General features: G+C 39.9%; 4 protein-coding genes across 7 annotated transcripts in view; 2 read left to right on the plus strand and 2 right to left on the minus strand.

Annotated features, from left to right (window-relative positions):
- The first annotated feature begins 134 nt into the window (after positions 1–134).
- On the plus strand, positions 135–7,217 carry gskip (gsk3b interacting protein). Of its 2 annotated transcripts, none has more exons than XM_026151597.1 (3): positions 135–191; positions 5,763–6,008; positions 6,108–7,217. In XM_026151597.1, the coding sequence occupies exons 2-3, from the start codon at positions 5,766–5,768 to the stop codon at positions 6,264–6,266; spliced, it is 402 nt and encodes a 133-aa protein (XP_026007382.1). In that variant the 5' UTR covers positions 135–191; positions 5,763–5,765; the 3' UTR covers positions 6,267–7,217. The 2 variants fall into 2 exon arrangements, with proteins under 2 accessions (XP_026007382.1, XP_026007381.1); XM_026151596.1 differs by lacking the exon at positions 135–191 and adding an exon at positions 214–488.
- Positions 7,218–9,307: 2,090 nt separating this feature from the next.
- LOC113012324 (NPC intracellular cholesterol transporter 2) lies at positions 9,308–11,881 on the minus strand. Its single transcript, XM_026152448.1, has 5 exons — positions 11,766–11,881; positions 11,432–11,535; positions 10,507–10,614; positions 10,230–10,402; positions 9,308–9,847 (listed from the first exon to the last, which is right to left on the minus strand). The coding sequence occupies exons 2-5, from the start codon at positions 11,508–11,510 to the stop codon at positions 9,764–9,766; spliced, it is 444 nt and encodes a 147-aa protein (XP_026008233.1). The 5' UTR covers positions 11,511–11,535; positions 11,766–11,881; the 3' UTR covers positions 9,308–9,763.
- Positions 11,882–12,091: 210 nt separating this feature from the next.
- Positions 12,092–15,591, plus strand: isca2 (iron-sulfur cluster assembly 2). Its single transcript, XM_026152447.1, has 4 exons — positions 12,092–12,205; positions 12,409–12,580; positions 14,670–14,785; positions 14,896–15,591. Exons 1-4 carry the CDS (start codon positions 12,144–12,146, stop codon positions 15,068–15,070), a joined length of 525 nt encoding a protein of 174 aa, XP_026008232.1. The 5' UTR covers positions 12,092–12,143; the 3' UTR covers positions 15,071–15,591.
- A 1,366-nt stretch (positions 15,592–16,957) lies between these two features.
- The window catches only part of eml5 (EMAP like 5), a 49,296-nt gene continuing 40,728 nt past the window's right edge, over positions 16,958–25,525 (minus strand). For 2 of the 3 annotated variants that reach the window (XM_026151798.1, XM_026151797.1), the window contains 14 exons: positions 25,225–25,354; positions 25,038–25,136; positions 23,555–23,575; positions 23,151–23,324; positions 22,866–23,074; positions 22,512–22,669; positions 22,166–22,280; positions 21,429–21,617; positions 21,153–21,325; positions 20,301–20,463; positions 20,112–20,215; positions 19,875–20,028; positions 18,348–18,448; positions 16,958–18,255 (listed from right to left, as the gene is read on the minus strand). In XM_026151798.1, coding sequence (XP_026007583.1) covers positions 18,219–18,255; positions 18,348–18,448; positions 19,875–20,028; positions 20,112–20,215; positions 20,301–20,463; positions 21,153–21,325; positions 21,429–21,617; positions 22,166–22,280; positions 22,512–22,669; positions 22,866–23,074; positions 23,151–23,324; positions 23,555–23,575; positions 25,038–25,136; positions 25,225–25,354 — 1,827 coding nt within the window. In that variant the 3' untranslated portion in view covers positions 16,958–18,218. Of the gene's footprint in view, positions 18,256–18,347; positions 18,449–19,874; positions 20,029–20,111; positions 20,216–20,300; positions 20,464–21,152; positions 21,326–21,428; positions 21,618–22,165; positions 22,281–22,511; positions 22,670–22,865; positions 23,075–23,150; positions 23,325–23,554; positions 23,576–25,037; positions 25,137–25,224; positions 25,355–25,525 lie in introns of those variants that run through there. The other variant, XM_026151799.1, reaches the window with a different exon arrangement.

The following is a 25,525-nucleotide window of genomic DNA, read 5'->3' on the forward strand; positions in this document are numbered from 1 at the left end:
TAATATACTTTAACATAAATATAATACGCTGAAAAAAGAAAGATAGCGTCGGTTTATGTGCTTTTATCCGGCTGTGAATAAATTAGACTAACAAAAGATAGCAGCTTAACGTGAGGTGGCGCTGATTGGACTGTCCTGCCCACGGAGAGCTGGAAGCTTCCACAAGCCGGAAGAACACCGCTTGCGAGGAGGTGAGAAAAATAAACGCACTTTAGTTAGAAATGATTTTTTTTTTCGTGATCTGAGTAAACCCATCAGTTAGGGTCTAAGCTAGAACTCGCTGTATAATTTTAAAGAAAGTGGCAGAAGTATGGTATGGCGGGCAGTGGTTCAGTTACGAGTTTCCCCCAAAATGTAGCAACTGTTAGCTGTTTAAATTAGCCACAGCTGATCGGACTTTATTTATAATAGCTGCTTTAAATTCGCACACTTATTCATTACCACTGACTATGATGTTTGTTTGTGGACAGGGCACAGCTAGCAATAAGGTAAGGTTACTCACAGTCCTCGAGATGTCGCTGTTACATTGCTTTTATTACTACAATCAGATACCACACACTGTGGTGCAACAGTAATTATCAGATAATGGAAAGTAGAACGCTTTATAATGGCTATATAACAGGACAAGATGCTGATGGTGCACGTTTTGTTTTATTTTTTTGCTTTTATGTTGGTGCTTTCGCTTTAAACAGTGAATTATTTTTAATGCAAAAGAATAGAATAGATCTTTATTGTAACTGTTACAATAACAATGAAACACAGTTTGGCATGTCTCCGTTGGCAGTATGTAGATTTTCATTCAGATTCTTTTTATTCAGAGTTTTCTGTGTTTCTCTAAAGTTTTCTTGAGCAACAGTTTTCCAGGCTTTCTAAAAGTCTTTGTGGTGCATGCATACTATCATTCCTTGCTGCTGGCCTTTGTTCCGACCAATACAATTTCTGAAGTAAGCAGTTTTCGAGTATGTCTCATGACCACCACTTAAATTTCTAAGTTCCTTGTATTTGATCATTTCTATGTTATGCTATTTTTACATTTATTATATTACAGTAGTGTGCAAAAGTCGTGTGTCACCCTCATTTTCTCATATTTTGATTCCAAGGAGACAGACCTTCTTCCTTTTTTAAAGTGGTCTTGAACAAAAAATCTTCAGTCTGCAGGCAGATTTTTCTTTTGACACTTGGCTGCTCTTCCTTTCTTTCTTTCTTTCTTTACTAAACCATTTCACACTGACTCTGAAATCATTCAACCATAAAAATGCACATAATTCAAGGTATGAACTAACTAAAGAGCAGACATAACTGGCTGCACATAACAAATGACTTGGCAAAGAACCAATTTTAAATTGTATCTTGAGGCTCTTTGCTGCTAGCAGTCTGTCAGGAAAACACATAGTCATCAGAAATTATCTCAGTGGAAGTGTGGCTGTCGAGAGGCCATTCTTAAGGAAGGCAAACAGGGAAAACTGCTGAGGTATTAGGGCTGAACGATTATGGAAAATAATCTAATTGCGATTTTTTTGCCCCAATATTGCGATTGCGATGCGATATGCGATTATTTTTTAAGGTCTTTGTCTTCTGTATTATTAAACAAAGACAAGCAATACATCATATAGTATGGCCAATACTATATTACATTAATTTTAAACTGTTCTTTCCTGGAAGACAGACCTCTGTTATGATGACATGAGGTGATGCATGAATTGATGACTGACATTTTTATTTAACTTCTTCAATCACAACAGTATATTTGAACATACACAATAGTTTATTTTTAGCTTACAAACATCTGAGCATAAAGTGCTGACAAGGAACCCTGGTGTAAACATTAAAATGAAAGTCAGTACAATGTGCAGATTGCAGAAATATATATAAACAAAATCAGTGGCTTTACCACACTCAGTTTTTCGACATCTGTGAACTACTAGACAGTCATTCAATTAAAAAATAATATTAAATAAATAAAACTAATAAATAAAAAATACACACATCTTACTGATCTCTGCAGTCAGTAACATTACACATAAAGTGCAAACATAATAGCAATTGTATAAACACACACACAAACACGCCTTTAAAATTTAAAGGCGTGAAATTGGACGGTCTAGTTCTGATTAGCGTCACCGCTGTCTCGGTGGAGTTTAATAAACTCGGCCGTCTGCTTCTTGCTATCTAAAATATAATCAGACACTGGTGTAAATTCTCGACTGTCTCATACTTCTGTTTAATAAGTTTTCTGTTTGACGTTTAGTCAGCTGTGTGAAAACCAAGGAGGAACCCACCCGGGGGATTAATAAAGTTTTATTTTATCTAATCTAATAACTTTAATCTCAGCCAAACCGATTTACTCACGAACAAACAAAACACTGAAAAAAGCCCAACAATAACATTTTTAGGTTGTCTAAGTGACTTATATATTACGTTTAACCCGAGCAGCGAAACTCCGCGGTGATCTGAAAATGATGTGCCGGGAGTTGTGCCGTTCTCGGCCGCATCAGTAACCCTCGAGCTCCCGGCTAGCTGTCGAGCTGGTGGGTAGCAGACGCCTCTGAAAACGTCGAAGCACTTTTGCAAATATGGGATATCTTGATAAACCGAGCAGATATTTGATGTTTACACAACTACTTTCTCGCCTGAAAATATGTTAAAAGTTTATTTTGTGACCCAGAAAGATTAGTATGAGTAATTTTAAAACTTAGTAGCGGCCGCCATTGCTGGAAACTGGAGTTTGGCTGGGCCGCGCTATGAATTCTGGGATATGGTAGTAATTTGGACAGCCTTCGGCGCGTCGCTGTGACGTAATCGGTCTACAAATGCGGCCTCAGGAGGATGCAGCCCATGAATTTGGACATGTCCAGAGTATAATCGCAGCCTTTGCGGTTAGAAAATTGCACTTGATCATGTCGCGATATTATCGCAAATGCGATATATCGTTCAGCCCTATGAGGTATGATAGTTTAAATCAGAGAAGGACAGCAGTGAGTATCTACAGCCATCTGTGAAACACTGTGGAGGCTCTGTCATGGTTTGGGGGGTGCATTTCAGCCAGTGGTGTTGTGGATCTTGTCAAAATACATGAAATTATGAACACAGAAAAGTACTTGCAGATTTTGGTCTACTAGCTTTTTAACAGATTCATTTTTTTTTTAGCATGGCAGTGATCCCAAACACACTGCCAATGAAGTAAAAGCGTACCTGAATAGAAAAACATACGATTACAAGACTGTCAGTGAAGGATTGGCCTCCCCAGAGAGGAGCTCAACATAATTGAAGCATTTTGGGATCATCTTGACAGAGAGTAGAACAAAAGGCAGCCAACATAGAGAGAAAAGCTTTAAATGCCCTTTAAGAAGCCTGTTCTACTACTTAAAGAAATTACAAAAAAATATTGACTTTCAAACTTGTTTTCACCTTATATACTGCATTTCCATGTGTCTTTGCACATGTTTCAATTAATCACTCCACCTTCCCATTTTTCTGGCAAACTGTTGAAAAATGAGGAGTGGCTGTAGACATCTGTTGACATTTTTTTTATAAGCAAATAGGACTATACACTAATTTGTTTGTACACAATTAGAATTTATTCCAATAATTTTTGATCACTAGCATTTTTACTACCTCAGTGGTTTGGTGGATAAACCTTATAATCTAAGGTTTATAAGATATTTTGCCAAAAACCTAGTCTTAAAACACTTTGGTTAGCAGAAAACTAAAAAACTGTACTCTTCCTGGTTCAAGAATGGTATTTAATGTCCATTATTCTACTTTCTCATCCCATAAAAATCATTCTCTGTGTTTTTAACATCGAAGGTATGGATTAGGTCAAGGCTGCTTTCCATACAGGCATCAAGCCACCCGTGTGAATGATGAAAAACCAGTTAGGAACCACGAGACGGCAAGATATGCAGGAAAAAAAGCTCCTAATGTTATGCAGCTTGACGTAAACGTGGTGTGACAAAACCGAACTTGCGCAACAAATACCTGTTGCCACGGAGCAAGTCGAACACGTGATACGTTGAGTAGTTTTTACTGATTCGTATGGTACGGTTTCAGCTTTCAGTCAAATTTGAAAATTAAAATAAAAGCCTGTAAAAGTTTGTAAATCTGTCCAGTTGAGCACTGGGAAACACTGACACCACCATCAATCAAAATTTGCTGTTTTGTGTTGCCGGGAGCAACACAACCATTCTTGTGTCGAGGGAGTGTTTTAAAGTTCCCTCAGCTGACAACAGATTGAGAAATCCCCTTCAGATACGTGTCTGGTGCAATGTTTTCCTTCTCAGAGGAGCTGTATTGAACTCTGGAAGTGAAGCAAACATTTAAAATTGTCCAGTGGTTGCTCCAAAAAATACAGGTTTAACCTTTAGTCACACAGTCAGCTCCTACAGGATGCTAAGTATTCAAAATAGTCTACTTTGCATTTTTTTTTAAACAAACACGTCAGATCCTCATGTTTCACTTCTGCTTTAGACATGGTGAGATACACTGTCACAGGAAGATCAGATGTGACACACACAGATGTGTTTTTGTCTGTAGCCCTGGTGACCTGTCCAGGGTGTAACCTGCCTCTCACCCTATGCAGGGACATGCCCCAGTCCCATTGTGACCCTGAGTTGGATAAGTAGAAGAAAATGGGTGGATGGTCAGCTTTGTGTTTCCTAAAAAAGTCTTAAAGTCTAAAACCAACCAAACTGAATTTTAAGACTAGGCATCTCTTAACCTTTTAACATCCACCAGCTCATGATCAGACTTGGCTTTGGTTTAGTTATATCCTGTATAAAGAGGTTGTTTTTCTTTAGAACTTAATTTTTTATTAACACCTAAGCAGCTTGTACAGATTCCACCAATGACAGACTGTTTTTAATAATCAGATAAAGACACAAAAACTGGGGGCCAAAGCACAGAGACGGATATGTGAAATGAAGGTTGCATGCTAACAGCTAAACACAGATTTGGCACATACTGGCTTCATTGTTTAAATATCATAGAAATATGGCTCTATCATTAGATAAATAAATCTTTCTAGGATCTCAAGGTTATTTTTTTATCAGATAGATTCCCCATATGGTATGTTGGCAGATCTAGTTTTAACTTTATAATCATGATGCGTTTAATTGCTGCTGTCAAAAATAATCATAACAGACGTTTACTAGCTAATCCTTCAAAACCTGCTGGAATTCACCTGAGCAATGCAAACTTTGTCCCTTTTACAACATTTTTGGTGAACTATGTATCTAATTTTGGAGGTGACCAGTCAGTCCCAGTTTGTGTACCTCATTTACTTCAGAAGATATTTCGGATACCTTGGACGTTTTGACTTCTCTCCGTGAGTTTGAGTTTATGCTTCACTGCATATTTCATCCCATTTATGTGACTGGAATTTTTGTTTATAAATTAGCATCCCGTTTCCTTTTTTAAAGCCTTTTTTTCCTTTGTTCATTATGATTGTTTAGTTTTTTTCTTTTTTTTAAATTAAACTAATCTGGTATTTTGAAATGCAAAAGAGATCCTCACGGGTCAAAATCTTGGTTAGCAGTTTAGGTTAGTAAAGGCCCTTAAGATATTCAATTCACAATGATATCAAATGATTAATTCTAGAATTCTGATTTTATTCAATGTCTTTTTTTATTTCTTTTTGTTAGCATAGTCTGAAACTAATTAATCTTCTCAAAAATCTTGAATGTAACCTCTAAAAACCACCATTTTTCAATTTTTATGCCCATCACACTTGAATCAACCAATGCTGTTGTTTTAACGTGTTATAGGGGATGGAGGTAGACTGCCAGGCTGAGGAGTCCATGGTCTCTGCTTTTGATGAAGAGTCTGTTGAGCTCGGTGACGTCAAGGACATGAGACTAGAGGCTGAAGCAGTGGTCAACGACGTCCTCTTTGCTGTGTCTGAAATGCACGTGTCACAAAGTCTCAACAGCGCGTCCGACGTGGCCTACATAAATGTGGAAACAAGAGAGGGAAACCGTTACTGTCTGGAGCTCACTGAGGCTGGGCTGAGGGTGAGACGATGCAGTGACACGTTACCCACATGCGTTCACTTTTAAGACTTCAAACCGTGCAGAGGTTTTACAGTAAATCACTGATTTCTTCCCAAACAGGTGGTGGGCTATGCATTCGATCAAGTGAACGAGAATTTGACGACTCAGTATCACGAGACTGTTTACTCGCTCCTAGACACGCTCAGTCCGGGTTACAGAGAAGCCTTTGGGAATGCTTTGCTCCAGCGGCTGGAGAGGCTGAAGCAAAACGGACAATGAAAAGGACCAAGATGCTGCATACATTGTACACGTGACACGGGGGTTGATGATGACGGCAATGTTTGAGTATGAGCCAACACTAAGTTTGTTCATATACTTTATCCGGTTATGTGATATCCAACTGCTTAGCTCCCATACAATAAGGGATACCCAACTACGACTGCTTTTGTTCTAAGTTTCATGCCATTGAATTACTTCATGTTATTTCCTTAGGTTTAGTGGCTGGTATGGGCTGGCTGTATAGGGCTCTGTGGTGATAGTGTTGTTGACTTTACTGTGGAAAGACTGCAGCTTTTGTGTTTTCAAAAAATTTGTAACGCCACACATTGTTTAAGAATTCTGCAAAGTTTGTGGTCCTTTGAAATGTCAAGAGAGAGAAGCAGCGAGCTACGTTAATACTGGTCCTGTTTACCCCCCGTGCCCTGCTTGCACTAAACCTGTGACCTGATGCTCAGATATGCTCAACTAGCTTTTATTCAGCTGTGAAAGTGCTGAAACTGTTTTTGTTCCAAGCATATACTGCCTTAATCTCATTTTCCATATATATATATATCTAACTAGGTCAGGGACAGCACTTATTTTAACAGCTCTAACTACATTGTAATTTGAGTATCTACTAACTCATCAAGTTGTGTTTTATTATTCTGCTTTGTGGGGTTTTCTTGCATACTGCACAATTCATTGCATTTCAGACTTAGCTGTAAAAGTGAAAGGCTTGAAGATATTTCGATGTTCAAACCTTTTGGTCTTTTTATCAAACTGCACAGCCTGTGTTAACGCTCAGCGAGGATTTCCAGAGCTGCTTTAAAACGCTGGTTTTCTCTGCATGTGACCTGGTTAAACTTCTTCATCAGTATTATCAAATCTACAGACTCTTTACATCTGTGCATTCATACTGTCATTCCTTGCTTCTGGCCTTTGTTCAGACCAATAAAATTTCTGAAGTATGCAGTTTTTGAGTTTGTCTCATGACCAGCAGTTTACAGATTTAGTTTTTTCTATTTTTACATTTATTTTACAATAGAACTGTGCAAAACTCTTGAGTCACCCCTTTCTTCTTTATACTGTGCTTCCAAGGAGACAGACTTTCTTCCTTTTTTTAAAGTGGTCTTGAACAATAGTTCTCAAGGCTCCAGGCAAGTTTTTCTTTACATTGGCTGCTTTTTCCCCTCATTTTTAATCTGGTCCTTTTACTTGACCATTTTCAGAGGGATTATTTACAATTATTTATTCTTTTACACATGAGTCATTCAACCATAAAAAGGCAACTAACTACCCCAGCAGACATTGGCAAAGAACCAAATTTAAATTGTATCTTTATGGACTTTGTTACTTACAGCCTGTCAGAAAAACACATAATTTGCTTTGCCAGACATGAGTGAGGGTTTTTGCACCAACAAGGTAATTCCCAAGGAGCTAGTGGGAAACTTCGCACATCTCTGCCTTGTCATGGTTTTCAGTTTTAAAGCCAGCATAAAAACCTTTATCCGGGCAGTAATTTTTTTTTATAGATCCAATTAAAAACATCCAACCACTCAAAAAGATGGTTTAATTTGCTCTTTCAAAAACAGAACAGTAAAACAACACAAAGCAACCCAGGGGCGTAGAGCCTTAAGCATGTGCACGCAGCATACAAGGACAGACAAGAAGCCCTCCTCCCACAGACATTGATTATCTTGTTAATAGTATTACAACTTCACTGTGTATGACTCTGGATACTGTAGCTCCTCTGAAAAAGGCCCAAATCAGAAGTACTTGAATCCCTGGTAAACCAGGAGAAGCTTAACTTGACGTGTAACCTGCGAGGGCTGCAGATATGGTCTAATGTTATCAGCAATGACAAGGACATGGGGGGGGGAAGCAAAACTAGAAAATTTGTCAAGAGGAATCAGGAGAGAGCGATGACCTGTGGCTGCCACTGGCTGGCTCCCTTCTTGAAGGTGGTCTTGTTGCCTCGGCAGTGCACCTTTTGTCACTTTCATTTGTACCAAGGCAGGTGAAATGGAGTCACAACAGTTTACACTTCCTTACTGCACAGACTGATATCTCGGAAGTTTAACTGCATTAAACTGTGATGATTGAGCTTTCCCTTATTGGTTTTTTTATTAGTGTAGTTTCATTCCTCATTTGAAGAACGTGTTTTCCGAGCTGCCTGATTAGACCTGATGACACCAAAAAAGGTTGAGCCAAAAGAAATAAAAGGAAATAAATAAAAGCAATTGCCTCGTACCAGTCTGACTATATAACTTTATTATACAAGTTGTTATGGAAGTTCCCCGACGGGTAACCAGATGCCTGAACTACAAAACAGGTTTTTCTCTTATCCAGAAGTCTGGCTCGCTTCTTGTTTTGCCATGGCAACTTATTCTGCAGAGCAGGGTAGTTTCTCAGAATAGAGATCAGCAGGTATGAAATCACCTAATGACACCAGAAAACAGCATCACCATTCCTTGAAGATTCCTCCTCAGGCCTGCGTGCAGATTATGAGGGCTGAAAGTTTTTCTGTAGTGTGTCATGTCAGCGTTTGTGATTATCCCTTGCTGTTGTTTTTTTGTTCCCCCCCCCCCTGTTAGCTGCAAAAAACAAATTCTATAAAGTCCCAGTATATTATAAAACCTGCCTTATTTGTACTTAGACTGAGCCCACTTTTATATTTACTCTTTAACTCAGAGCATTTTTATATTAAAAAAAAAAAAAAAAAAGTCAAACAATTTAATGAAATATGAATCAATTCTTGAACATCCAACTATAACACTCTACAAAGCTCTTCCTCTTACACACTCATACTACCGTTTTCTTGCTTTTATGTTTAACCTCAGTTCCCGTATAGTAAAGTTTCATGTTCCTTTTTTTTTTTTAAAGAATCAGCTGTTGTGCATTTGACATTTTAGTCTTTATTGGTCAGATGCTGCCGGTGTCAAGCCTTTCATATGAATCAAGCTTTCTACAGTCACTTATGGTAAATCCTGGGCTTTTGTGACAGTGCTCGGGCAAGTGAACCCAGATGATGGAAGGATACCCTGAATATTAAAATACAGGCCTTAGGTGTTTGACAAAGTTTTATTGAAAACACACATTCATGTAACAAAAATGCCATTTGGGCACACATTTAGAGCTCCATTAGAATTTTCTTTAACAATTCCCTTCCTTAAATCTTGCTGCACACGGTCAACAAGAAATATTACAAAATTCATAGTAAAGATCAGTACAGCATGTACCTTCTGACTACACAGCAGCCAGTAAGACAAGACAGTTCCACAGCAGTGGAATGTAGTTCAGGGTCAATCACACATCCACAACTCGTAATTTGATTATTAGGAAGACCGTGGGGAGAAAAAACAAAAGCCTCTAATTTCAGCAGAATTTTAGATGTGCGATAAAGTCTTGCAAACTAGTGAACACTTAAAAATCAGTTTGATCGATATAAAACAAGATCTTTCAATGCTAGTAGAACACTTGTCAAAACTAGTTCCCTTTCAGAGGCATTTACTTGTTTGCTACACAAGCTGAACTGGAAACTTGATGCAGAAGAGATCCTTCGTGTTGTCATCTCGTAGCTCCCACTCCACAACCAGCTTGAGCTGGAGGGGAAAAAAGAAAAAAGTAGCCAGTGAACAGAGTGCATGTTCGATGTCAATGAAAAGAGAAATAAAGGGTACAAGAGCAGAGTCCAGAATTACTGATACAGGCTGAAAACATAAAGCAAAACTAGTTGTACACATTAACAAAATCATCATGATGGAATATTAGAGACTATAGTCATGCTTGCACACATTTTCCCAGCTAACAGTTTGCCATGACCTGAAGGAGTCAATTACTGTTTAAATCTCCATAGAATAAAACCATAAGAGACCTTTAAATGCAGATTTGTCACATTACAACAGCCTGCAGACAGGAAAGAAACTGATAATGACCAGTATCGAGGAGCAAACGACTGTTGCCAGGGTGGCATGAACTACTTACAGCTGGATACTCGTCCTTTACAGGTAATGTAGCCACATAGTGATAAGTCTGCCCATTCTGGATGGGACACTCAATTCCAGATTTGCAGCCGTCTACAATCGGAATAGCGAAGGGGATAGGAACGCCAGCGATGACGCCGTGAACCACTGCAGTGCTCTCCTGGCTCGGCACAGCTTGAAGCAAACATGACAATGTGATTAAAGCTTTAGTTGTAAAAGAAATGCATTTATATTCTGGACGTTGGGAGAAACATTTCTAAAAGATGGGGCTCACTCACCAGAGGTGAATGTCACATTGACTGTGTAGGAGTCTCCTCTTTTTAGCTTGCAGGGCTGACTGGGACAAGGGGTGATTTCAACCGTCACCACTTTCCCAGAAACAGAGCCTGAAGAGAGACAGAAAAACAAAACAGGATTGGAGGGATTTCATAGTGTGCATGCTTACAGTTCTGCCTTAAAAAAAAAAAAAGTTTAAAATTGAAGTGAACTCATCGCAAAGTGCAACTAAACCACCAGATTCATGCTTTTGCAAGACAAATACAGGTCTAGGTCATATTCAGGGTGGCATCTGGTTAGATCACCAAAGCCTCACTATTGTGTGGTAAATGTTGTTCAAAATATATAAGAAGAGCTTGTGTGGCTGTTTATATTATGGACATGTAGGGGTGTGTGTGCGCATGAAGATCTAGGCGTGAACGGTGCTACCTCTGTTTAAGCGTGGTGGAGGAGGACAGGTTGAATAACTTTAAAGCATATAGTGAACTTAAAAAACAAAGTGCACAATTCTGTCAGTCAGCTTTCCTGTTTTCTTGATACAGCAGCATGAGGAAGCACTGGTACATGTTAGAGACATCTATGAGTCATCTACTTTCACTCCAATACCAGTTTTGAATGGCTTGAGTCTTGTTCCTGACAAATACCACTCATATTACAAAAACACATGACTTAAGCTGAATCATGGAGACCCATCCTGGAATCTGAACTGAAGGACGAAAATCAAAAATAATTAAAATATCCAAGACTATAAGTGACAGAAAACTAGTCTATGAAACCGATTAAAGAGATTCAATAAGTTTAATAACAAACAAGTGTATTAATCGCACATTCAACAGTTTCGACGGATCACACGGGTTAAAATTAGTCTCTTAGTTAGCATTTAAATGGAGAAGTGAATCATCACCATCAGCGTGACTCGTAACTTACCGCAATCTAAAAATTTCACCGTTTCCGCGCAGCTGAATCCAATCAAGCACAACACAATGAAACTGGTCCGGGCGTCCATGTTTTCCCCTTTGCTGTGTGTGCGCCTAAGGAACAAAAAAAATCTTTACTCCACAGGAAAACAAACTCAGTCCCCGCAGTCAGTGTTTGAGTCAGATGACTTGTTTGCTCGTCCCGCGGACGTCCCTAGTACAGCACTGAGTACAAAGCTTAATAACAACGACATTTACTTAAACTTGATGGAAAATTTGTAAAATTGCAAAATAAAACGTATAATTTTTGTTGAAAACCACGATATAAACTCTATAAATTATACCTTTAGCTGACGACGTCGTAAGAGCTACCACCTTTCTTCCTGCACTGTCAGCTACGAGAGGCGGCGCGTATTTAAAAGGTTCCTGGCGTGTCCTCCACCCGACGGTGAGCCTGTCAGGAACCTAACCCCTTCTTAATACCCCGCCTTCTGCCTTGTAATTGGAGGATCAAAACATCAGACGTGAAACGCACAAATTCTCTCTAAGCTCCACCTACAAGGGCAAAGAGCTGAGAAGAGATATGCCTGCAAGCCACGACTAAGGTATCGAATACCCAATGAGTCATGATTGGCAGCTAGTACAACGAATCAAATGGCTAACATGGGCACGATAATATACGTCGATGTAGGGGCGGGGTTTAGCAACATCTGTTATGGAAGATGTCCTTCGTGAGAGGAGCAATGATATCTGCGTCGAAGTCAAGATTATTGACTCTCGCTAGGTAAAGTTAATTTCTCACAAATTGCAGGACATATTAAACGTCTCTCTAAAAAAGTAATAACTAATAAAGTCCTGATTGTGTAAAAAATGTAGCTACTGCTAGCTAGCTAGCAGGTTAGCCTTCAATGCTACCAATAAGTAACGTTATGCTAACGAGCTAGAAGGCTTGTTAGCAACGCTCAAGTGTGATCTGTTGTTTTGCAGGGCATCCACTCTCCCAAACATCCTCAACGTGACTGAGCAATTACACCGTCTTCCTCACAACTCCCAGTCGCTGTATGTAGCCGGGCTTCGGTGCTACAGCAGCGCCTCCACCCAGGAGAAGCCAGGGGTGTCAGGTTCATCTGAAGTACACCTCACTGAGTCATGCGTGAAGGTTAGGACACACTCTTAAACTGCTGTTTTCTGCTAAAACCTCAAAAGCTGAAACACCAAGTCACCATAATTCAGGCTAAGAGTTTGACTCCTTTAGAGACCAATTAGACTGAGCTTATTTAACCCTGTTGTTTGGGGACGCCATGACACTGTCAGTTTTTCTAGTGTTTAATTTTTGTAAATACTAAAACACACACAATTTTAAAAAAAAAATCATCAAGAAATCAAGTTTCCTTCGGGATTAATAAAGTATTCTGATTCTGATTGATTCTGATTCTGAAGTTTACCAATAGAGTTCATCAAGGTGAAAAGTTATTCAGATCAAAATGCATATAAACTTGAGTTTTCAAAGTATGCTAAGGTTGTAGGTCCACCCTGAAAAACTCCAGGGCCCGTATCCCTAAAGATTCTGAGAATCCTCTCAGAGAGCTCCTAACTTAACCTAAAAATTCCTTGCCAGGAGTTTTAGCTTAGAAGTGATTCCAGAACATTTTCAGTGAACTCTGAGCAAGGAATGGATGGAAAATCCTATCTTAGTGAGGAGGTGTGGTTGACCCCGTTGCTAGGTATGAGTCATCATTTCAAAAGCCGTGATTGGTTGATCCTACAAGTTTGATGGAAATGAGCTTTTGGTGATAATGAGCAAAGGATGTACCCTCAAATCAATAAACATATTATACACTCTAATCTTATGCTGACTGTAATTGTAAATAATATTTCACATTCAAGAAAATATCTGGAAAATGAATAGTAAGCTGTCGGGGTTATAGCCAGTAGAATCTAAAATATGTGAAAACTTAAACTCATTACACCCTGTTCAAATAATGATTCGTGTCTTATTTGCTCATATAAATATCCTAGCTGGCATATTTTGTACTTTCACTCCCATATGGACCCCGTTGAAAACAAGATGGCCTATCTCAAGAGGCTGTCCTTAATGAAGTAGAAATCACAACGTTACAAGTCCAGTGTGGTCTTAACGAGGGTAACATGGCTCAGCTTTTAGCAATGTCTGTGATTGCAGACCCAAGTCATCACTGCTGCATTGTTGCATTTTCCCGGTTGCCAAATACCTCGGGGTTGTGATTACTTTCGTCTCCGGTGTAATAGCGTTGTGGCGTCGAGTTGGTGAAGTAATTGCATCTCTAAGGAGATCCACCACAAACATGATTCCTGCACGATCCAATCTGTAGCATCTCAATAATTCCCTGTCATCCAGTGTTTGCAGGACATCTCTCCTGCCTCTTCTGTTGGCCATTTTGTGCAGCTGCTTAGGGGAACTCCTAAGCCACTAAAAGTCCTCTTCCCTGCTCTTAGCAGATCTCGCCTTAGGAGCCCTTTTAAGCGCTAGGAATCTTGAGGAATAGCTTTTATATTAACTGGGATTGTCGTGTCACTTTTAGGGGAAATTCTAAGAAAACGTCATGACTCTGAGAATTTTCTTAGAATTTGGCCGCTAGGAGCCACTTTTTGCACAAAGATTCTTTAGGGATACGGGCCCAGGTCTGTACCAATCAGAGAACATATGTTTGAACACAGAGCTACACACTAATATACTGTATACAATAATTAGCTCATGGACAACGAGATACAGTTGATCTCAAACTTTCAAACACCAGCATCAGAAAACTGCAGACACTTTTTACACGTTGAGAGGCTTAATTAAAAAAAAAGTTTTCCTTCCTTCAAACTTACTTTTATTCTACCAGGAACTCCCATGTGCTTTTAGATCTAATCCTTTTTATGAGCTAACAGCCATACAAACACCTAACATATCAGAAATGCAGCAACAGCAAATGTAATGTAAAATACACAAATACCCAGAACAAAAAGCAGTGGCAGCAGCTCAGGAAAGACAACCACATCTTTTTCACCACATTCCTTATGATGCCTTTTAATTCAGAAATAGATATCAGTGTTTTTATCATTTTGATCTTTCTGCTAAATATTCTATTTCCAAATTGTTTAGTGGGAAAATGCTCCACACAGGAAGACCCCAGCTGGCTAAAATTGGTTATCATTCACTCTCTGTTTTGATAGATGAGTATGTGTACCTCATGTGTTATATCTAATATGCTTATTTAATACAGAGACTAGGGGAGATCACGGAAAAGGGCGAGTACCTGAGAATATATGTGGAGGGAGGAGGCTGCTCCGGGTTTCAGTACAAGTTTTCGGTTGACAGAAAGAAGAACGAGGACGACAGGTAAACAACCCCGAATCAAGATTTCCTTATTGCATAATCTAGTGATACATGTTCCTTGTTGTTGTTTCCTTATGGGCTTTTTATCAGCTGTGCCACTGCTGTGATTTCAGAGTGTTTGAGAAAGGAGGAGTTGGCGTTATTGTGGACCAGGAGAGCCTGGAATTTGTGAAAGGATCCACGGTGGACTTCAGTCAGGAGCTTATTCGCTCCGCCTTCCAAGTGCTCAAGAACCCACAAGCTGATCACGGCTGCTCCTGTGGCAGTTCCTTTTCTGTTAAACTATGATCCTGCCTAACTCATTCCCCGACACCTGCAGCAGTAATATGCAGCACTCTGATTTCACAGTTTATTGGGTGCACATGTGCAAAACGATAAAATATGAAGAGATATTTCTCATTTGAGTGCATAAGATAACTAATATAATAATAATATATAACTAATATATATATAACTGTACCTAATAAACTGAGAAGTCAGATCATTTTATCACATTGGACCCGCTCATAATTCATTTCACTTTTAACAGCTCGACATGAAAACTAGTAGATTAAAATTAGTCTTTTTTGCTGTGAAAATGACTTGAACTGAATGAACAACAGATGTAAACAGTATTCTATTTCAAATTGTGTACAAGATAGGAGACGATGATGCTCACTGACAGTCAATATTTAGCAGTACTTTAAAAAAGGTTGACATGAAGTATGTGAGTATTCAGTTCTTGTAAAATATGTAAATAGGCGATAAATATAAAGTTCTAAAGTATATTTGTTTTATATGTAATAAATTAAGCACATTTAAGATTTTCACCTGTTCTGTTGTTTTTAATTTGTTACTTTCACAATCTCGTGAAACACAACAGCTCCATGAAAAGCCTCCTTTGCTTAGCGGAGGTGTTTCAAGTGTTTCAGTGATCCCAGGAAATCTGTTATGTTGGGCCGCTCGTAGGTATCAACCATGGTAGGCTTAAGTACAAAGACGATGGCCCCCTTTCTTCTTTCTTTTGTCAATTTGTATATTCCAGTTAGGATTCACCTGGTTATCCTCCTTTAACCTCCTAAGACCCGAACTCTTTCATGGCATGCATTTTGAACTTTTCTTTGCTATTTGGGTTGATTGGGACCTAAAGAATGTAGAAACAAAGAATTACCAGATTATTTTTTTCAACCTAATTTTTGTTTTTGAGAAAAATGAGATCCACATATGAGGACATTTGTTTCAAATTTTGATAGAACTGTGGCAGTATAATGTCCTCGTAAGTGGCTATCAGGCCCTTGTAGAAAATAATTAAGTATTTTGGTCTAGACGTCCCAAAATGTGATGTCCACATATGTGGATGCCAGGTCCTAGGAAGTTAAAGTCTCCTTCTGTCTCCTCTTCTGCAGTCCCATATTATGAACTGAGATCTCATTTAACATGGTAAGCTAAATTGATTTCCAGGTCACAGGCAGTAGAATGAAGGACAACTGAGAGATACCCTTGTATATAGTACAATCACAACACAAATAAAGGAATCTTTAAGCTTCCTGCTAATCTAACTTTTTTTTACTGCCATGGTGTCAGTGCAGTCAGTTTTTCCTATTTGTCTTTTGGGAACCAACCTTCACATGGACAGGTTTGAGACCAAGAAAGTTCAGTAGAGTTTCACAGTGCAAATTCAACAAGACGCACTAATTCTCAAACCTGGTTCTCACAAAGTGCCAAGCACATTTTAAGTTCCTACATGATGCTGGTGTGGAGCCAGTTCTTGCTTTGGCTACTGTAAAACAACCTACTGTGCAACAAAACTAAACTTTATAACTCATAATGTGGCAAAAGCTGTGGTCCCGAATAAATCTGAGCAAACGTGTACCTGGGGAGGAGATCATGGGGCAGAATCTGCAAGCCGAGCTTCTTGTGGTCGCCCTTCTTAAATCGATGAACATTGTGGTTCAAATTTTTTGCTGTCACTAATTTTTTTGATGGCAACACGTGGAGCTGGATCACCGGCACTTGGGAGGTGATCTAGGATACTTCATCTTGGAAAGGAAAACCTGAACCAGGGATGGGTTTGTCAGAATTCACCCAACTGCAAAACAACTGTAGCAATATAATTTTTCTAAAAATAAGTGCATTAGGGAATATTTGAGCAATTCTCAAGCATCATCAGTCTCAATAAACACGGATGAGTCCAAGTTTCAAAGATCATGGTTGTGTTTTATTTTAATTATTTTTTAATAAAGTGGAATTTAAGAAACATCTCACAAAAATATACAAAAAGAATATCTACAAATGGTATATACACTGATGAAATGTAAATCAAAATATGCAGCAACTTTTTTTTAGTAGTTAGTCTTAATGCAAGGAGGAAATCTTTTGCACTTTTTTTTAATATTCTCTGATAAACATTCCATTTAAGCAATATCTTATTTCACGAAACATCAACGCACTGTTGAAAAAACATCACACCGCTCATAATCATGAAAATGCAACAACAACATATCGTAGCAGCACACTAAAAAGTGACCACTGGAACTGCAACGAGATCTCAATTTACAGCTGTTCTTTTTGTTTTCTGAGGAATTTGGTTCAGACAGATTGTCTTCCCGTAAGCCATGCACACACCCTTTAATAAATCACAAACGAATCCTCAAACACGGACGTTAATATGACATGAGGGGAACACTGCAGAGGGCGGGTGGGGTAGGTTGGGTGGGGGTTGAGGTCAATCAGTCAACAGCACGACCACGTTATCACGTCTTAAATGAACCACCAGGGCGACACAGTGAGCAGGTCAGGTGTACAGTGCATAGTATGCTTTGGCATGCTGACATCCAGAACATAACAGTGGATGTTACATTCAGGAGGAAGGCCACAGGATTTGGAATTACCAGTTAAAAACAGAATAAATGGATGAAAAATAAATAAAAAAAAAGGTAATAAATAAATAAAATGAAACAATACAAAAAGAATCCAAACCCTTCTAAACGCTCAGATTAAGGCTAATTCAGTTTGCTACATGTTTGTTTCCTTTTTTGAAAAATGGCATTGTCAGTAACACAATTTCAGAGGCCTGCCACATGGCAAAACTGCTATTTGGGACACGTACACAGATAAGCTTGTTTTTCAAAAAAAGAAATAATGCATCACTGAAATGATATGCACATATTAGGTGTTTTATTCTTTTCTTCCTCAGTGACGATGTGATGTTAGGAGAGCAGGGCTGTATGCCCTCTGCCTGTTTTCACAATCAAGGACTGTGATGAAGATGAGCCTTGCACATATGCATGCACCTAGTTTTGAGGCAGTAAGTCGAATCACCGGTTTATCTCATTTACAAGCTGCCAGGTCCCTCCTCCTCCTCCTCCTCCTCGTTGTTTAAATGTCTCCTTTAGTTTTCTTTTCTGTTTTTTTCTGACCCCTGACTTTCTGATGTTGGATGATCCCAGTGTGATCCTCAATGCGGGGCATGGACACACCTCCACACAAAGAGGCTGGAAGGGACATAAAAGAAAAGGCTTGCATCACTTAACACTGAGACTGAAACACTTGTAAGCGATGGTGTAATTTGGATTCTCGGTCATACCTTCTGTCGTCCCCGCCGGCGCTGACAACGAAGCGATCTCCGTTTGTGAAGCGTACGTTTGTCAGATGAGCAGAATGGCCCAGGAATCGTTTGTGTTTGGCCTGAAACAGAACACAGAAAGTATTTATATAAACTGCTACTGATAGTTTTTAAAGTGCAGTAACACATTTATATATTATCTACACGTGGATCACATGCGTAAGCTTATAGCAAAGCAATGGGTGTGCCATTGTGTTTTACCGAAATCTGCATTTTTCTGTTATTTCTGCTCACTTGATAAACAAAATTGTCTATTAGGCTTGAATAAATTATATTATATATTACAATTATATAAAGTTAATTTTTCTAGGTGATCAATTTGTCAGTTAACTGACAAATGATTATAAAAAGAAATTCTATGGCCACTTTATTAGGTATACCTGTTCAGCTGCTTCATATTACAAATATGTCATAAAATCACATGTTGACAGGAGTATATATATATATATGTCTAGTTCTCTGGGATTTTTTCACAGATCCATCTCTAGGGATTACAGAATGGTCGGAAAAGAAGAAAATATCCAGTTCTCTGGGTGGAAATGTCTTGTTGATGTGAGAGGAGAATGGCCAGACTGCTTCAAACTGATTGAAAGCTAACAGTAACTCACTAACATGCATAAAAGCATCTCTGAAAACACACTGAACCTTCACACTGAACCAGCACATCAACAGAAAAACAAACTTGGTGGTAGCTTCTATCGCCAAAATAGGACAATGGGAGATTGTAAAACTGTTGCCTGGTCTGATGAGTCCTGATTTCTGCTCCAACAGTCAGATGGTAGGGTCAGAATTTAGTATAGACAACATAAAAGCATGGATCTGCCCTGCCTGTATCAACAGTTCAGGCTGTTGCTGCTGTAATGGTGTGGGGGATATTTTCTTGGCACGTTTTGGGCTGCTTAGCACCAAATGGGAATCTTTTAAACTCCACAGCCTGCCGCAGTATTGCTGCTGACCACGTCCATCCCTTTATGACCACAGTGTCTTTATCTTCTGATGGCTGCTTCCAGCAGGATAACACACGATGCCACAGAGCTCATATCATATCTGGTTTGTTTAACATTACAATTAGTTCACTGTACTCAAGTGACCTCCACAGGAACTGAGGCAGCTCTGAAGGCTACTAGCAAAGTGTCACTTTTACATGGATTTGTGGCATCAAATAAAAAGTTTTTATTGTTGAAAAATGTTCTGACAAGTTCTGACAAGTATTAGTAGAGTCTGTGCACTTCTTTCAGACCATTTATCTCACTGATCCCCTCAGACCTAAGGTTTGCATGTATTACTATTTTTTTGTTTGTTATTGGCACTAGGGGGCGGTGGAGACACAGACTGGAATTAAGATGAGCAGCACAGACCGCCAAAAAAATACCTAAAAATGTCCAAAGGGTTACTAAAACTGCCAGAAAAATGCCGGTAGTAGAAAACAGGTGCTGCCCTAATACATCAAACACAATCGCAATCATAAAATTATGCAATCATACTTACAAATTTCTCTGGACAGAGAAAGTCAAACAGCTTTACCATCCCAAAATCATCGCCCGTGACGATGTTAAGGCCCGAGTGGGACACGCAGGCACAGGTGACGTCTGCTTTGTCAGTGTTACGGGACCAGATCCCTACGACCTCGTCCCCAAGGACACTGGGTACACACACAGTGACATTTTCCTTAGTTTCCAAATAAATAAGGATGCCTTCTGTTACTCTTATTAGTGTGACCCTCACCTTGTCCAGGTGGCCCAGGTGATCCTGTCAATATAAGACTGTTCTGTGACCTGCTTCCCAGATGGCACCTCGTACACGAGTCGTTTATAAGCACCCGTGGATATCTGTTTAAAGACATGGCAGGTTAGAGAAGTATCAGCTCGCCAGCGTCTCACTCTCTCCTGCAACAAGTTAATGAGCCCTCCACACCTGGACGTAGTTGCTGTCGGCAGAAAAGTCCATCTGCATCACGAAGCTGGGGATGTCCCTGCAGCTGTTGATTCGGTTCAGCTGCGGGCCGAGCGTCAGGTCGTAGAAGTCAACGGCGCACTCATTGGAGCCCACAGCCAGGTAGCGAGAATTCGGACTGAACCTGCGAAGGAGGAGATGAAATCACAATTCTCCTCAGATTTGTTTAACAGTACGCCAAGTACAGTTGGAGTATACTTCAGTTTAGATGGTTCATTAAACATATCACAGTGACAAATCACATCAAAAAAATATTAAATGTCAATAAATATAAAAAATAAAATAAAAATAGAATCTATTCACATAGTGTGGCGATTGTAGACATCCAGAGTCTCAATAAATGTGTCTTTCAGTGACTCATGAGGCAAGTTGTAAGAAAATATTTGACAGATACTAAAACTAAGGCTTATATTTGATTTTAGTTTTCTAATTCACAAGGTTTCAGTTTTTGGTTAACTAAAATGTCTTTTTTCACATCTAATTATAGTTTTTGGTTTAGTTTTAGTTAACCTTGCTCTGGACAGTGCAAATCATAATGTGTCCCAGACAAATGTCTTACTCTTAATCCATATCCAGCTGGCACTCGCTGACTTCAGCCCTAATCCTTTGAGATCCACACAAACATTTTGTCGGGAGCTTGACTGTGGCTGTGGCTGCTGAAGGGTGTAAATAATGACAAAACTGGCAAGACGGTCCACCTCACTAACGTCCTTCCTCATTACAAAAATGTTCTTTTATAAATAAGAAAAGACTTTTAGACACACCAGAAAGTTTTTACTGAAGGAAAGTTTGACTGTGCTTTGTGTGCATTACCTAATATCCTGAATAGGTGAACGCCGGTCCCTTTTCTTCCCCCAGATTTTGAGTGAGGTGACCAGCAGGATGATGAATTCTCCATTCTTCATGCCGATGGCCACCATGTCTCCCTCAGGACTGTAGCTGATGGTGTGCGCCGGGTGGCCCAGGTTCACCTTATTCAGCATCTTCTGTTCCCCCCACATAGCGATGAAAAACCAGCACAGAGTTTCTGTTAACTTCTTGACAAACTGATGTAAATCTGAGGCTGCTCTGTTCAACGTAAGACCTGACCTTTTCTGGGATGTCCCACAGACGAACAGTGCCATCCTCTGCGGCTGACAGAAACACGTCTCTAGAAGGATGCGTGCCCAAACCCCATATCGGTCCGTCCATGTGTCCGTTCACCAGGATGTTGCACGCTGCATTCTTCTCTCCTACTTCAATGATCTCTGCATTCCTGGTCCCCACCAGGATTTTACCCTGGCACATCAAAAGAGATAACACTGGTCAGCATTTTGCTCCTGGGATTCTTTCACCTGCACTTAGTAAAGTTTCACCTGCCGACTCCAAATCTGAAAACCGTTGTCATCTTTTTTTTAGTTATGATGTATCAGATAACTATTACCACGGAAACAGCGGTAACTTCAGCATTTATGAAACAAGTTCGGTCCTGAGAAAAGTGAAGGCATAATTAAGGAGGGTTTTATTTTTTTGGTCTTGAAAGTTGTGATTGTCTTGATGATGATTTAAAAAGAAAGTCATCTGAATCAGCAGCATGGGAAGTATTCTCTTGGCTATCACAGAGCAGAGAGTTATACTGAGCTTGTAGAGAACAGCTGAAAGCATATCAGCTAATGAGCACCAGAATATCTCAGACTCATATCTGAAATCCCTGTAATAGACTAGATTAAGAGCTGGCCTAAAGGTCCCAGTGGCAAACCACAAACATTATTTGTAGACTGGTCTAGCGTACTCTAAAAAAATTGGACAATTTTTTTAAATCAAGCACCGTGTGATTTGTGACCTACCTTTCCCCGGCATACAGAGCGAACACAGTCTATGATTTGTCCGGTTTCTAACCGAAAGGCTCTGCAGCGTTTCAGCTCCTGATCCCAGAGCTTCAGAGCACCGCCCTCCTTTGACCTGTGGAAAATAACCATGGGAATCTCTTTCATTCATATCTTAAATAAATACATGTATTTAATCCTGTTAATATGCATTTTTCAACATTAGGTTTAATATTATTTCCTGCAAGGTGTTTCCTCAAGCTATATTTTGCCTGGGCACAGTGTTTATACATGCCTATAATAAACTGACACCTGACATCTTACTAATATGGAATTTAACATATGAATGTAACAGAGAAGAACTTACGGTCTTTCTTTGCCTCCGGTGACGATGAGGCCGTCCCTCAGTGTGGTGTACATAGTGAACACGGGGCCCGTATGAGCTTTGGCCACTATTCTTACTAGAATGTGTTCCTTCCACACACACACATCCCCACTTATGGTACCTGTAAATGTCAAGTTATTCTGAAAAGAAAACAAATCTGCACTAATCTAGTGGCCTAAGAGAGCAGAGCAAGCAGCACAAAAACAGTTCACAGCACATTCAAGCATACAGTGTGGCATCTGTCGAGCTGTAAATATTATTAGACTTGATTCACGAGGTAAAAACAAACAGCGTGTTAAAATTGGAGGCAGAACAGGCATCACGGGATTGACTTACAGCTCCAAATGCTACAGAAAGCATGGTCTGCATCCGAGCGTCCTCCAGGGTACTGAGCACGCCTTTCTTGCTGAGCAAAGCTCGGCCAGCTAATGTCCAGAAACGCACGTGCTTGATGCCCACAGACACAAAGTGTGTGTCTGAGTCCGGCCGAAACTCGGCCACAAAGATCCTCTGGGTGTGACCTATCCAGCTGGCCACTTTGGCACCTGAAAGCAAGCGTGTTTGTTCTGTCAGTGAAAATCCCAGCAGCAAAATCAGGGAAGTGCTTTTTTGTTTTCCTACCTTCTTGCCACTTCCAGATGGTGACAGTGTGTTCGGGATCCAGGCCCACAGACAGCAGGAGTTTTCCTGTGGCACTGAAACTAACAGAACAAACTCCACCCGCGTGGAAACAGCGTAGCACCGACAGCGTCTGCTTGGTCATGGCATCCCACACATGGATAGATGGAGACGTGGCTAAGGGAAAGCAAACAGACATTTTATCACAGTTATTCTTAATTCTTAATTACGCCTTTAGATATGATTTTCTATTCCTCAAAGTTCTGTTTTATTTTATACACTGCTCTCTACAAATTTAATATTCTTATTTGGCAGCTTTTTGAAGGTAGATATTGCCACTAGATGGCAGTGACTTCACATACTTAGTGGTCAGATCCTTAACAGTTGTTGAATGTTTAAACTCTTACCTGACATGTCACCGATATCACCTGTAAACCAAAATAAAAAAACACTTTTATTGACAAAAACATGGCTTTTGAGCAGCAGTGGTAACCAAAACTTCAACAAAACCATTAGCCTTTAAACTAGCTAACAAAAGTGATCTGCAAATTAAAAAGAGATCAGTTGTCCTGTCACAACTCCTTTGTCACTTCTCTTTTACAATGTGAGAAAAATATACTTTTAATAAATTCCTACAGGTACAGATGAGGACAGAATTAGTAGCCTTACTTTGAAAATGTCATTTTTTTAAGCATTTCCCTAAGTGTTAAGTTTTTAACACAGCTTTTTCAAACTTACTTTTACAAAAGCTAAAAACTACAAGGGTCATAATTATTACCCCTCTGATGCTAATATCAATTTGTGAATCATTTTTGCTGGATTTTGCTGCCTGCGGTCGTTTGCTGCAGTTTTCATCAAGTCTCACATGTCTCCTGAAATCGGAGCGCATTCTTCTTCTGGAAATCAGCTTATCTCGCTTTTATTATCCGCTGACGTCAACAGTAGTTTCCAGTTCACCCCACAGATTTTCAGTGGGATTCAAGTCAGGGCTTTGTGCAGGCCAGTAAATAACATCTTGTCCTTCCGGAGATAGTTCATCACCAGGAGTGATGGATGTTTTGGGTTGTTGTCGTATTGGAAGACAATGCAACGACCCAGACACGCTTTTGCTGTTTTCTTCCCAAATCTTTACTTTCCTTCTTTCGTCATGACTTTCTTCCACCTTGACCCGATTCCCAGTTCCTGACACACTGCAGCGTCCGCACAGCTTCGGTGGGGATGGCGTTCTTTGTGTTGTAGGCCTCTCCCTTCTTTCTCCAAACATAAGCAGCTTCTGTGTCCAAAGAGCTCCAGTTTCATCTCATATGCTCAAAGGACACACTTCCAGTATCCATAATCTTTCTGCAGGTTGTCCTTAGGATACTTCAGTTTGACTTGAAGGTGTCTCTTCTGCAGAAGTGCAGTTTTCTTGCTTTCCAACCTCGCAGTCCATTCCTCTGCAGAGCTCTAGTGATTGTCCTCTGGAAAATGACTCGGCTACGTCAAGTCTTGGCAGTTGTTCTGGGGTCTTTAGGCACATCTCCCACGAGTCTTTGAAATCTGTCTCTTCCTTACTCTGCCAGGCTTGTTACGTACAACGTGGCTTCCTTTGAATTTCTTGATGACACTTCTCACTCCACTTCTTGACATGTTTTCTCAAGTCTAAACTGATTTCTTTTATATTTTGGCATCAAGTGGCATTGGAAAAACTTCAACAAAAATGTAAAATTTCATAGCAGTGCTAATAATGTTGTCCTCATCTGTATTCATGTTTTAAAAATGGTGATCTGGAGATTTGGTTGATTGTGCTGATAAGCCTATAAGAGGGAGATGTATGGTAATCCAACACAGGACAGAGACTAGAGAAAGAAGCAGCTGCTGACACAGGAGGGCGACTTTTCACAAACATACCTACTTGGCCAGTTGCCACCACGTTGGGGAATTTGGGGTGTTGATTGATGGTCAGGCACAAAATGTCATCACTGTGTTCCACATAGAAACTTTGGCAGGCTGTGTGAATACACACATACACACATTACATTAAATACGTGATTTTTTTTTTTGCTTTGATGGTTTAGTCGATCTTCTGCCGACTTACAAGTCGTCAAGTTGAGGACAATACCGACGGAGGCCGTGTGGTAGATTATGTCAGTCCCCTCATTCAGGTAGTGCACGTTGTTGCGGCAGTCGTTGCCACGGTAACCAAACACCAGCTCTAACACCAGGTCCTGTGGGAGAGTCAGGGGGAAAAAAAAGGCGATCTGAAAGTCAGAAAGGTTAACGCCATGACAACCAAGATCTTCAGGGCCAGCTTGCTCGCTGAAGATCGCCATCATTCGATTAGAGCATCATCATCATCCTCATCCACAGAGAGGCTATGTGGACTGAGGACGAGCATG

The sequence above is a fragment of the Astatotilapia calliptera genome, chromosome 19 (genome assembly GCF_900246225.1).
Source record: "Astatotilapia calliptera chromosome 19, fAstCal1.2, whole genome shotgun sequence".
Classification (NCBI taxonomy): Eukaryota; Metazoa; Chordata; class Actinopteri; order Cichliformes; family Cichlidae; genus Astatotilapia; species Astatotilapia calliptera.